The sequence below is a fragment of the Oncorhynchus mykiss genome, chromosome 4, assembly GCF_057628025.1.
Source record: "Oncorhynchus mykiss isolate SJ-2025 chromosome 4, ASM5762802v1, whole genome shotgun sequence".
In the NCBI taxonomy this organism is placed as follows: domain Eukaryota; kingdom Metazoa; phylum Chordata; class Actinopteri; order Salmoniformes; family Salmonidae; genus Oncorhynchus; species Oncorhynchus mykiss.
The window spans coordinates 10,098,605-10,112,623 of NC_143025.1; the positions used below are offsets into that span (position 1 = coordinate 10,098,605).

The window sequence follows — 14,019 nt, forward strand, 5'->3', positions numbered from 1 at the left end:
CGCTCCCAGACAATAGTCACAAGAAAATAGCTCCCTGGTATACAGAAGACACCCGAGCCCTGAAGGAAGCTCCCAGACAATGGGAAATAAAATGGCGCTCCACCAAACTGGAAGTCTTCCGGCTAGCTTGGAAAGACAGTAGCGTGCAATATCGAAAAGCCCTCGCTTTTGCTCGATCAGCCTACAATTCCAACCAGATTGAGGAGAGTAAAAACAAAAATCAAAAATGTATTTTTGATACTGTCGCAATGCTAACTAAAAAGTTTAATTCCCCAAGTGAGGATGGCCTTCACTTCAGCAGTGATGAATATATGAACTTCCAAGATCATGACCATTCGAAAGCAAAATGACAGTCTCCTCTTTGAATATGAGCATTACCTCAGGAGTAAATGTCAGTTGGCTTTTCATAGCCGAGCGTTCAGAGGTAGAGGGAGGTAAAGAGGGAGGTAGAGGGAGAGAGCACATCCGGTGAACAGGAAAGGGTTCCATGGCCGCAGGCAGAACAGCAGAAACTGGACCAAAGATTACGATAACTAACCCTTTCATCTTTGGTGTTAGCTAGCTCGCTACATTAGCTCCAAAGCTAGCTAGCTGGCTAGATAAACACGGTGCTAAGATATCAGATGGGACCTAAAATATCCAACGTAGCTAGCTAACGTTAGTGCATGTTCAAAATTATAACAAGCTATCTTTCCATCAACGAGCCATCTGACTTGCGGTGTAACGTTTTAAGACTAAAGGACTTAAATTGACCCAGTTTTTTCTAATTTTGTTGTTGTTGTTGTTATGTAGTGAGATTGTTTTTACCAAAGTCAAATGTATTGTTTGATTTGAAAATGATAGAGCAGCACGTCTATTCCTTTAGTGTTACGGGGGTCTATTCCTTTAGTGTTGTGGAGGTCCCTGAGTCATGGCTTGCTTATGTGATCCTATGCCCGCTGATAACGGGTTAAAAACTGGCCGGGTTAAACTGGCCATCTGTATTTAAAACGGGGAAATCTGGGATTTGTATATCCATTTTGTGACTTGTAAAATGTATGATATAAAAGCCATATATTCTTCAAGAATCAAACTTATAAATTCCTCATGAGCTTATTTGATCAGAGTGTGCTCAATTCTCCAACACCATCCCTCAGCTGTTGACCAAAACAAAATGACAGGGACAGTGCTTTATCCAATCCCAACAGTTCCAGGTCCGACAAGTTCCTGGCATGGGGGCACAGCTAGGGGGTGTCCCACTGGTAGTATGCACAGCCAAGTCTAGCCACACAACCGCCAAATTAAAGTATATGAAGTTGTAATTTGCTTTGTGAAAGCCTTTTGGGTACTGACAAAAGACCTCAGAGGACCAAAAAGAAAGTCCTAGAATAGCCCTGGCTCCAGACTTTGCCCGACCGTGGTGTGAGGCCATGTGTTTTGCGTTATGACGGAGGGTTTTAAAAAATGTCCTAAAATTAAAAACATTGAGATTTGACAGTATATTGTAGGTCACAGAGATCCTATAATTCAGGGTTACAGGGTTCTATAAGTAATTATATGACCGTAATATTGTAGGTGGTCCGACCATAGACAACACTGTGTGACAGAGCATTACAAAAACATAGCAACTGAAAAGTAATTGTGTTGATACTTAGTGCAACTGACCTGAACTGACCTGGTGTTAGCAAATTCCTTTCCATGACCAATTTAGGAAAATGGCCTCCCCTGCTGAAAGGCTACCAGAAACGACTGTAAACAGAACAGTGTGACTTGCAGAAACTACTAAACAAAGTATTTGAATCACAAAAATGCAAACACCCACAGACCTCCCCAGGGGGTGCAGAGCTTAATCTGTCCACTTTAGACTAGCCACATACTATGTGTGGTTGAGGCACCTCCTAAAACAACCAGAAATGAGTGAGTGGCAGGCATATATTCCCACTCTCTCACACACACAAATCCAAACCCCTAATTACCGACACACACAATAATCTGTTGACAAACATCTCAAAATAACCAAACACAGAATAAATCAGAGGCGATCACCAGTTTAACGTCTAAGCTCTTGAGAACACTTCAGTCTCAGCTGCAGTCGTCTAATCTGATTTAGGTGCCGATACTAAAGTGAGTAAACAGCGTCAGACACAGCTTTCAGTATTGGTCACTGCCTCCCCATTGAAGCTTTCAGGCCAATTTCACACGGCCGGTAGAAGTGCTTGGCGTCAGACCTGAGCGGAGGCTGTGACATTGTCAAGGCAGACTTCATTCACTTTTCTGCCTCCACTTCCCTCTCTACCCCGGCAACAGGGCAGCTGACGTCTTGGGAGTGCTGCGTTCGTGACCACTTTCCATTGGCTGGATGAGCATGAGAGTCCGGTTTGCGTGTACGGTGGGGTTTGTCATGTTTGTGTATGCCAGTGTGTTTTAGAATGCAAGTGTGTGTGTGTGTGTGTGTGTGTATGAGTATGAGGATGTCAACCTGTTTAAACAGCAGGGAAGATTCTGCTACTGCTGTACGCATCCGGGTTGACTGCTTTCGAAGAGTCTTACCTTCACAGAGCCTCGGTCGCCTTGTTCCCACCACACACACTCGGACCCCAGCCTGTAGGAGCTGCCGAGGATGCGACTTACTCACTGCCCACACACACTCTCTAGCACACACACACACAAAACACCCTCCCCAATACACACACTAATTACTGAGCAATACAAAAATGTAAATAAATAAATAAATAAAAAACAGGCATCAGGAGTTCGAAATGAGAAGTTTGGGGGCAGAGAAAGACAAGCCCAAGGAACCTCACATACATCTGCAGCCAAATGAATGATCTTTACAGTCCTCACAAAAACATTATTTAATTAGCGTAAAAAGCTAACTGGCGCTTTAGCTTGTCTTTTCTGGGAGGTGGGTAATGTACTAAGGAGTCAGAGCTTGGTTAAGTACTCTTTTGTGGTGCACATGGATAAACATTGCTGTGAACTTTTAAATTATTTATAGGGGCATGAACATTTAGGAGTATGAATAGAATGTTGTCCCTGGCTGAAAAACGAAGAAGAAATCAGAACTGACAGACTGAACTGCATATTGCCCAGTAGGCAGTACCACAGAAGATTCACTTTGGTGTGAGGAGGGAGGGGGAAAACTGAGTGTTGTTGACATGATGGGACCGTTTCTAGTTTCTGTGACACGCTGCTGTGGACGACTCTGCAGATAAAAAGGGACAAATAGTGCTGACAACTGCAGTCCTCTCTGTGAGTGTCCCTCTGCCCCACGGGCAGCATCAGCTAGCAGAAGGACCGAACACGTAGGAGCAAAATGCCTGGATCCAAACTGAGAACAAGAGGGAAAAAGTACATTCCCTGCCTGAAGGGGACCATTTCATGGGTTGCACGTTTTATCACAATGCCCATGGAACATTCCACTCAAATGCCCATGGAACATTCCACTCAAATGCCCATGGAACATTCCACTCAAATGCCCATGGAACATTCCACTCAAATGCCCATGGAACATTCCACTCAAATGCCCATGGAACATTCCACTCAAATGCCCATGGAACATTCCACTCAAATGCCCATGGAACATTCCACTCAAATGCCCATGGAACATTCCACTCAAATGCCCATGGAACATTCCACTCAAATGCCCATGGAACATTCCACTCAAATGCCCATGGAACATTCCACTCAAATGCCCATGGAACATTCCACTCAAATGCCCATGGAACATTCCACTCAAATGCCCATGGAACATTCCACTCAAATGCCCATGGAACATTCCACTCAAATGCCCATGGAACATTCCACTCAAATGCCCATGGAACATTCCACTCAAATGCCCATGGAACATTCTACTCAATGCTTTGTCAAATGTGCGCTGATGAAGATCCCATAAAAAGTGCATTACAGTGGCTTGGAAATAAAAGGACATTTATAAGATGGAGATAAATAATAAGCAGGAAAACCTTTTGGCATTATACCTGATGTCACCAGGTTGACTATATATGCAGTATAACGTTAGCTAGCTAAATCAGATCTGAGGGGAGACCATACCATAACGTTAGCCAACTGTGCTGGCTAATGACAACATTGCCGTCTGTCGAAAGTAAATTTGACGACATGATTTTGATGGCAAACTTTTGGGCCCAAATATGGATGGCTGCGGCGCCTGTAGAACATTCATAAGGTCCCATGTCGCTCAGTTGATAGAGCATAGCACTTGCAGCGCCAGGGTTGTGGGTTCGATTCCCAGAGGGGACCAGTACAAAATAAGTATTACAATTCAAATGTATTTCCTCACTACTGTACGTCGCTCTGGATAAGAGCATCTGCTAAATGAAGTAAATGTAAATAACAAATGGCAATGATGCGTAGCTACCAGAAACTACTGTAAACAGAGCAGTGTGGCTACCAGAAACTACTGTAAACAGAGCAGTGTGGCTACCAGAAACTACTGTAAACAGAGCAGTGTGGCTACCAGAAACTACTGTAAACAGAGCAGTGTGGCTACCAGAAACTACTGTAAACAGAGCAGTGTGGCTACCAGAAACTACTGTAAACAGAGCAGTGTGGCTACCAGAAACTACTGTAAACAGAGCAGTGTGGCTACCAGAAACTACTGTAAACAGAGCAGTGTGGCTACCAGAAACTACTGTAAACAGAGCAGTGTGGCTACCAGAAACTACTGTAAACAGAGCAGTGTGGCTACCAGAAACTACTGTAAACAGAGCAAGTGTGGCTACCAGAAACTACTGTAAACAGAGCAGTGTGGCTACCAGAAACTACTGTAAAACAGAGCAGTGTGGCTTGCAGAAACTACTGTAAACAGAGCAGTGTGGCTAGCAGAAACTACTGTAAACAGAGCAGTGTGGCTAGCAGAAACTACTGTAAACAGAGCAGTGTGGCTAGCAGAAACTACTGTAAACAGAGCAGTGTGGCTAGCAGAAACTACTGTAAACAGAGCAAGTGTGGCTTGCAGAAACTGCTGTACACAGAATGCTAGCAGAAATGACTGTAAATAAAGCATTTGAGTCACAGAAACGGGGGTGCAGAGCTTAACCTGTCCACTTCAGACTAGCCATATCCTGTGTGGTTGAGGCACCTCTTAAAAACAACCAGAAATCTGCCTGCCACTCACGGTCACACATATTCTCTCACACAAACCCCTAATTACCGACAAACCATGGATAGCTCAACACATTGCATCATTGTGTTTGTCATAATCAACCACTTTTTAAATCTATAGACCTAATAATGTTCACAATGCATAATTTAAAACAACATTTTACCTTGATTTGTTTTTTAAGCCATACATTTGGGAAAGTACATGTATACGATTCCTTCCAAACTAAATGAACTTTTCTCATATTTTTGTTTGCTCCCTTTTTCTGTTACATAGCAGCACACAGTCACCACCTGTCCTTTATGGGCAGTGCTTTAGGCTGCTCGGGGGCCAAGCGTAGGCTGCCAGCTGGAAGTTGAACCTTGCCATATCCGGAGAGACGCTCCCGTAAGGACAACAGCTGCTTGGGTTGAAAAACCCACTTACTGCCGCCTCGGCCCCCTTACTGCCGCCTCGGCCCCCTTACTGCCGCCTCGGCATCAACGCCATGTCAGAATAACAGTTTTTTCTGTATCAACACCATGTCAGAAGAGCTGGTTTTCTTCAAATCAAACTATATCACATGCGCCGAATACAACACGTGTAGACTTTACCGTGAAATGCTTACTTACAAGCCCTTAACTCTTCTTGAACTGCACTGTTGGTTAAGAAAATATTTACCAAGTAGACAAATTAAAAGTTATAATAAAAAGTAACACAATAAGAATAACGAGGCTATATACAGGGGGCACCGGTACCGAGTCAGTGTGCAGGGGGTACAGGTTAGTTGAGGTCATTTGTGCATGTAAGTGGGGGTGAAGTGACTATGCATAGATAAACAGCGAGTAGCAGCAGTGTACAAATGGGGGGGGGGGGTGTAAATTGTCCGGTGGCGATTGTATTAATTGTTCAGCAGTCTTATGGCTTGGGGGTAGAAGCTGTTGAGGAGCCTTTTGGTCCTAGACTTGGGTGCTCGGGTACCACTTGCCGTGCGGTAGCTGGGAAAAAACAGTCTATAAAACTTGGGTGACTAGAGTCTCTGACACCACCTATTATATGGGTCCTGGATGGCAGGAAGCTTGGCCCCAGTGATGTACTGGGCCGTTGGCACTACCCTCTGTAGCTCCTTAAGGTCTGTTGCTGAGCAGTTGCCATACCAGGCGGTGATACAACCGGGTCAGGTTGCTCGATGGTGCAGCTGTAGAACCTTTTGAGGACCAGGGGACCCATGCCAAATCTTTTCTGTCTCCGGAGGGAGAAAAGGTTTTGTCGTGCCCTCTTCACGACTGTCTAGGTGTGTTTGGACCATGTTAGTTCATTGGTGATGTGGACACCAAGACACTTGAAACTCTCGACCCGCTCCACTACAGCCCCGTCGATGTTAATGTGGGCTTGTTCGGTCCACCTTTTCCTGTAGTCCACCATCAGCGTGGCAAACGTGTAGTTGCCTACTCTTACCACCTGGGGGCAGCCCGTCAGGATGTCCAGGATCCAGTTGCAGAGGGAGGTGTTCAGTCCCAGAGTCCTTAGCTTAGTGATGAGCTTCGTGTGCACTGTGGTGTTGAACACTGAGCTGTAGTCAATGAACAGCATTCTCACATGGGTGTTCCTTTTGTCCAGGTAGGAAAGGGCAGTGTGAGGTGCGATTGAGATTGTGTTATCTTTGGATCGGTTGGGGCGGTATGCGAATTGGAGTGGGTCTAGGGTGTCCGGGAGGATGCGGTTGATGTGAACCCTTACCAGCCTTTCAAAGCACTTCATGGCTACGGACGTGAGTGCTTTGGGGCAGTAGTCATTTAGGCAGGTTACCTTTGCTTCCTTGGGAACAGGGACGATGGTGGTCTGCTTGAAACATGTTGGTATTACAGACTCGGTCAGGGAGAGGTTGAAAATGTCAGTGAAGACACTTGCCAGTTGGTCCACGCATGCTTTGAGTACATGTCCTGGTAATCCATCTGGCCCAGTGGACATAGGCCCTATGGGTTGCCATTCTTTCACTCCATATTCAGCTATTAATAGGCTACATTTGGCAATTATGATATGTATTAAAAAGCTGTGTAATATAAGTTACCAATGTAAGTCATTACTCTATTCTTTAGAATTACATTGTATTAATTGCAGACATTTGTTAGGTAAAGTCCCCCCTTATCTCAGCTCGCTGGTCACCATAGCATCTCCCACCTGTAGCACACGCTCCAGCAGGTATATCTCTCTAGTCACCCCCAAAACCAATTATTTCTTTGGCCGCCTCTCTTTCCAGTTCTCTGCTGCCAATGACTGGAACGAACTACAAAAATCTCTGAAACTGGAAACACTTATCCCCCTCACTAGCTTTAAGCACCAACTGTCAGAGCAGCTCACAGATTACTGCACCTGTACATAGCCCACCTATAATTTAGCCCAAACAACTACCTCTTTCCCAACTGTATTTAATTAATTTATTTATTTTGCTCCTTTGCACCCCATTATTTTTATTTCTACTTTGCACATTCTTCCATTGCAAAACTACCATTCCAGTGTTTTACTTGCTATATTGTATTTACCTTGCCACCATGGCCTTTTTTGCCTTTACCTCCCTTCTCACCTCATTTGCTCACATTGTATATAGACTTGTTTATACTGTATTATTGACTGTATGTTTGTTTTACTCCATGTGTAACTCTGTGTCGTTGTATCTGTCGAACTGCTTTGCTTTATCTTGGCCAGGTCGCAATTGTAAATGAGAACTTGTTCTCAACTTGCCTACCTGGTTAAATAAAGGTAAAATAAAATAAAATAAATAAAAAATCCTGCAAAGGTGGAGGTGTTGCTAACATTTGACAGCAAATTTCAATAGAAGTCCACAGACACACTCCAAAAGTTTTTCGGAGTCATCATCGACTCTGTGTGATTAGTCCAACATGTCTCTGGACTTACTCATTGCCACAATCATACCCTGGCTCTAGTTTTGTCCCACGGAATAGACATTGTAGATCTTACTGTTCTGGCAGTGGACTCCATCAAAGCCATCCTGGCACTTGCAGATGTACTCGCTGAAGACGTCCCCTCTGCGTTTCTGGCCAGTCACGTCACAGAAGGCATCGTTCTTGCAGGGGTTTGGGTTGCAGGGCCCTGGGAAGCAAATATAACTTATTATTAACTCTCATTGTACCAGGTAGGTGGGACCGCGATCACGTTCTCTTTCTACAGCAACGACTTGGGTCAAAGAGAGGCAAAGGAGGAGGATAGGGAAGAATAGCATTAGGGCAATACCTTGTAGTACAGAGACAGCCTCTCAGAATCTTCCTCTAACACTGCTCATGTACCATCTGACACCTTAGTGAACCCTCAACACACCCATAGTGCTTTAGAAAGACTTGCTATAGGCCTTCAGAACAGCTTGGGACTCCTTATAACTGGCCTACAAATAACTTTACAATTTAATAACTACACATGATACTAATATTAAATACCTAGCTATAATGGGACGGCAGGCAGCCTAGTGCTTAGAGCGTTGGGCAAGTAACCGAAAAGGTTGCTGGATCAAATCCCCGAGCAGACAAGGTAAAAATGTGTCTTTCTGACCCTGAACAAGGCAATTAACCCACTGTTCCCCGGGAGGCAATCATTATAAATATGAATGTTGTTAACTGACTTGCTTAGTTACATTTTTTTAAAATACATTTTTAAATGATGCTTTTGTGCAGATATATTGCTCCGTTGTCCTTACCAGTCTCGGTGTCATTGCACGTGTCCCCAGTATAGCCATCGGAGCAGATACAGATGAAGGAGGATCTGGGGCCAGTCACACAGCTCCCCCCATTACTGCAGACATTTATCTCACAGTAGTCACCTGGGAGAGAGGAACAGTGACCAATATTTAACCAGGAAGCCTAAGTCAGAAGACCCTCTTTCCAAAAAAAAAAGGAAATTGGTTATTCAACAATGTATTTGATCATTTACTGCGTAGTGGCACACAGATTAGCCTCAACACTGTTTTTAATCGTGAAAATGTTTTGTTGCCTTGTAATTCCTACAAAGAGGCCTGGCATTTCCTGGTGACTCAGTAATAGAGTTAACACACTTTGACACCTACCACACCGTCTACTCCTATTAGGCTAGTGGACTTGATTTGGACAGGTCAAGAGATGACACAGCACTGACTGTCATGAGTGGCTTGTCTGATTGCGCTAGTCTGCTGACACAGCGTTTCAAGACACACAGATACTGGAGGTTTCCAGTCACTAATGCGTCTGGCTCCAGCCTGGTCATTCCACAGTGTTTCAAGCTTTTGGCATGAGGCTCACGGGGGGAATTCAGACCGTGCCTCCCAATAATCTCTACTTTCTCCTGAAGTGTGCACTTGTACACTCCTCCCCCTACAGAAACCATTGGATTGGTGTAGACATGGTGGAAACTCCCTATAGCCTATATTTCTCCAAGAGGAAAAACAATGCCACTAGGAAAAGGAAGCTATGTGGGGGAATTTGTACTTAATGCTGATGTTAGATTAGACTGGAGAAAGTCTAAATTTAGAACGAACTGACAAGTGGAAGAGTTATTTGTGAAGGAAGTGGGGAATAATAGCTGTGAACTGCCAACTGATCGCTGTGGACTATGTGAACGGATTGCTTTGAATTAGGGGGTCTGCGGACCCCACAAGGCCATGGTGAAAAATGATGGCACGTTGGTGAGACTCAAAGTGTTCCGTCTCAGTGTTTCCCCTCCTTCTCCTACTCTGGCATCCACAACCTCTGGGCAAGTTTATCCAGGGTGAACATGGCTCTAACCTGTGCCAGTGGAGCTTGCGTCTTCATATCCTGTTTTGGGAACAGACTATATAACATTTTTTAAAAAAGGTGGTTTCAGTACAGTTCCCTCGAGCCAATCACAGATTAGAAGCGTTTGATTTCGATCGGATAAAGAAAACCTGCCACCTAATTGCCTTCCCCAAACCAACCAATTTAGATCGGAATTCTTCAAGGAAGGAAGGAAGGATGCCTTTTCAAAGTAATCAAAAGACATCCAATGATTATATACATACACACATATACATACACACTAGATGATTAACAAGGGGTGCTGTTTTGAAGCCACTGCGCCGCCATCTTGGCACTCCCCCAGATATGTATGCATGTATGTATGCATGTATGTATGCATGTATGTATGCATGCATGTATGTATGTGTGTGTACACACACACACACACACACACACACACACACAATTCCTTAAAATATGTTTTAGAAAGTACTAATGTTACTGTCCCCACTACAAGCAAAAACTTTTAAACATGTCATTTTGTCCTTGAAACATTTAAAATCAAAAAACTGCAGAATTCCATTAATTCCTATGAAGGACTGCTTCTTCTGGGGAGTGACAATATGGCCGACCATTGGCCTCAAAGCCTCTCATTGGCCAATACATAGCATCAGCAATCCAGGGTTTACATACGATGCCTTCGGAAAGTAGTCAGACCCATTGACTTTTTCCACATTAATTCCACGGATTAAAATCGGTTTCCCCCTCAATCTACACACAATACCTCATAACGATAAAGCAAAAAAGGTTTAGAATTTGGCAATTTATTCAAAATTAAAAACAGAAATATCACGTTTACATAAGTATTCAGCCCCTTTACTCAGTACTTTGTTGAAGCACCTTTGGCAGCGATATCAGCATCCAGTCTTCTTGGGTATGACGCAACAAGCTTGGCACACCTGTATATGGGGAGTTTCTCACATTCTTCTCTGCAGATCCTCTCAAGCTGTCAGGTTGGATGGAGAGTGTGACAGCACAGCTATTTTCAGGTCTCTCCAGAGATGTTTGATCAGGTTCAAGTCTGACCTCTGGCTGAGCCACTCAAGGACATTCAGAGACTTGTCCCGAAGCCACTCGTGCGTTGGCTTGATTGAGTGCTTAGGGTTGTTGTCCTATTGGAAGTAGAATTTTCACTACGGTTTGAGGTCCTGAACACTCTGGAGCAGGTTGGAGAGAATCCTGAACACTCTGGAGAAAATCTTCTTTCTCGTGGTCTGAGAGTCCTTTAGGTGCCTTTTGACAAACTCCAAGTAGGGGGTCATGTGCCTTTAATTGAGGAGTGGCTTCCATCTGGCCACTCAACCATAAAGGCCCGGTTGGTGGAGTGCTGCAGAGATGGGATAGCTGCCCTTTTGGAAGGTTATCTCCACAGAGGAACTCTGGGGCTCTGTCAGAGTGACCATCGAGTTCTTGGTCACCTCCCTGACCAAGGCCCTTCTCCCCCGATTGCTCAGTTTGGCCAGCTCTAGGAAGAGTCTTGGTGGTTCCAAACATCTTCCATTTCCAAATGATGGAGGCCACTGTGTTTTTGGGGATCTTCAAAGCTGCAGAAATGTTTTGGTGCCCTTCCCCAAATCTGTGCCTTGACACAATCCTGTCTCTGAGCTCTACGGACAATTCCTTTGACCCCATGGCTTGGTCTTCGCTCTGACATGCACTATCAACTGTGGGACCTTATATAGACAGGTGTGTGCATTTCCAAATAATGTCCAATCAATTTTAAATTACCACAGGTGGACTTCAATCAAGTTTTAGAAACATTTCAAGGATGATCAATGGAAACAGGAGGCACCTGAGCTCAATTTCAAATCTCATAGCAAAAGGTCTGAATCCTTATACAAATAAATGCATTATTTACACATTCAATAAATTAGCAAATATTTCTAAAAACCTGTTTTCACTTTGTCAATATAGGGTATTGTGTGTACATTGCTGAGAATTGTAACATAAAATGTGTAAAAAGTCTAGGGGTCTGGAAACTTTCTGAAGTCACTGTACAGGCAATTCCCAGCCCTACTTCCTACTACGCAGCAGACAGCTCCTTTCGAAAAACATTGAGTGCCAAGCAAAATGTAGCCCATGTTGAAAGAATGACCGTCAGAATAATGACCTAACTCATTAGGGTACACCGAAGCAAAATGTTTTGCAATGAAAACATGGAGTTTCCGAGTTCTCTTCCATTTCATGCCTTACTGAACACAGCCCTGGTCTTCGAAACTGAAATGTGGATCATGTGCTACTTACTGGGTTTCTGTGAGTAAATTCAATTAGAGACACATTTGTCAAGGTGGTTGCAGCTTTAAAACGGTGGTCTAACCACCACGACTCCCTAGAAATGGCCTAAATAAGCACACTGGGACATAAAATAGCTACTTAACTCATTTTCTTCTCCAATTAAAAACAGCTCATTCAATATTGCTGTTCTGCAGAAGCTACCTAACCAACATCAAGTGATCATAGGGAAGTGGTTTATTACCTTCTATGTTGTCAACACATTTCAGTGATAACCTGTGGCTTTCCTTATAGCCAAAGTTTCACTTTCATTTATTGAGAAATCATTTCACTTCCACAAATAGTTCCTGCCTTTACATTTTTTTTATCCATCTGTTGATAAAACAAAACTAAGTGGTGCGCTCATTTATGTCTATTCAAAAAGTATTCAAGATTTATTTGTATTTAACCTTTATTTAGGCATGGGGAGTACAGCCACAGCAATTCATCATCTTTCTATCCTCAGTAATGAATAGGAATGGAGAAGGAGTTTAGACAGGGTGGAGTTTAGACAGGGATTTTCTGACTCATTGGCAGTTGGTCATGGAATTGGAATTTCCGTATACTTCCTGAATTGACAAGAAATGAAATTGGCCCCAACTCATGGGGAGGCATGGGGAGTCCAGCCACAACAATTCATCATCCATCTATCCTCAGTATTAAATGGGAATGGAGACCGAGCATAGGGTGGAGGTTAGAAATACTCTGACTCATTGGCAGCAATGGGGGGGGGTATCGACATGTTTGATCAGCTGATCTGGTTGATTAGTCTCCCTCTCTCAACAGCTGAAATTTGAGTCAAGTGTTAAGTCTGAGGAGACTGTAGGCTAAAGACACTTATATCACCCTGACCGATTAATATTCAGTCTCTGTGAGAGAACATAAAAAGGAGGTCAATGATTAAAGAGTTAATAGCAGTTGAATAAACATGCCCTGATAAGCGTCTACAGTGGCGGTTTTAAGTGTTGACCTCTGCTCACATTAAACAACAGGATCCCACCACACCAGGACCCCACTACTGCCACTAAATGCAACTAGTGTGTACTTGATATACTCTGAGTGGACAAAAGATTAAGAAAGACTGACCAGGTGAATTCAAGTGAAAGCTATGATCCTTTTTTGATGTCACCTGTTAAATCCACTTCAATCAATGTAGATGAAGGAGGAGGAGACACGGGTTAAAGAAGGATTTTTAAGCATTGAGATAATTGAGACATGGATTGTGTGCCATTCAGAGGGTGAATGGGCAAGACAAAACATTGAACTGGGTATGTTAGTAAGTTCCAAGCTTTGTTTCAAGAACTGCAATGCTGCTGGGTTTTTCCACACAAGAGTTTCCCGTGTGTATCAAGAAATGGTCCACCAACCAAAGGACAACTCGACACAACTGTGGGAGTCAACATGGGCCAGCATCCCTGTGGAATGCTTTCGACACCTTGTAGAGTCCATGCTCCGATGAATTGAAGCTGTTCCGAGTGCAAAAGGCAGGGTGCAACTCTATATTGCAAAGGTGTTCCTAATGTTTAGTATACTGGTGTATGAGAAGGCATGTCCCCTCATTATAAGCCAGTCATTCAGCTCAGTGTGGCAGCCAGGGTTGACAGGCCCACATGGCAGTTTGTTACTGTTATTGTCTTTCAGGTATTTTTATGCCATTGTAATTCTTGGGCGGGCCGCCTAAGTGTATTTTTGGGTTGCCTAAGTCCAAACAGTGTAAACATTTTTTACAAAATAATTTAAAAAATGGAAACGACCTTTAAAACTGCAAAGTTCTCTCAGCTTCATGGCAGAATATGTAGGATCGCATTAAATTGGCTTAAAAATGCAAACAGTTCTCTACCACCAAGATCGGGGCATCAAACTCTAAAA

At 43.6% G+C, this 14,019-nt stretch overlaps 1 protein-coding gene across 2 annotated transcripts in view; it reads right to left on the minus strand.

Moving 5' to 3' along the window:
• Window positions 1-14,019, minus strand: part of LOC110521247 (lactadherin) — a 37,359-nt gene that overhangs the window by 15,885 nt on the left and 7,455 nt on the right. For both annotated transcript variants that reach the window (XM_021598690.3, XM_021598689.3), the window contains exons 2-3: window positions 8,790-8,912; window positions 8,060-8,191 (exon numbers count right to left, since the gene is read on the minus strand). In XM_021598690.3, coding sequence (XP_021454365.3) covers window positions 8,060-8,191; window positions 8,790-8,912 — 255 coding nt within the window. The remainder of the gene's footprint in view (window positions 1-8,059; window positions 8,192-8,789; window positions 8,913-14,019) is intronic.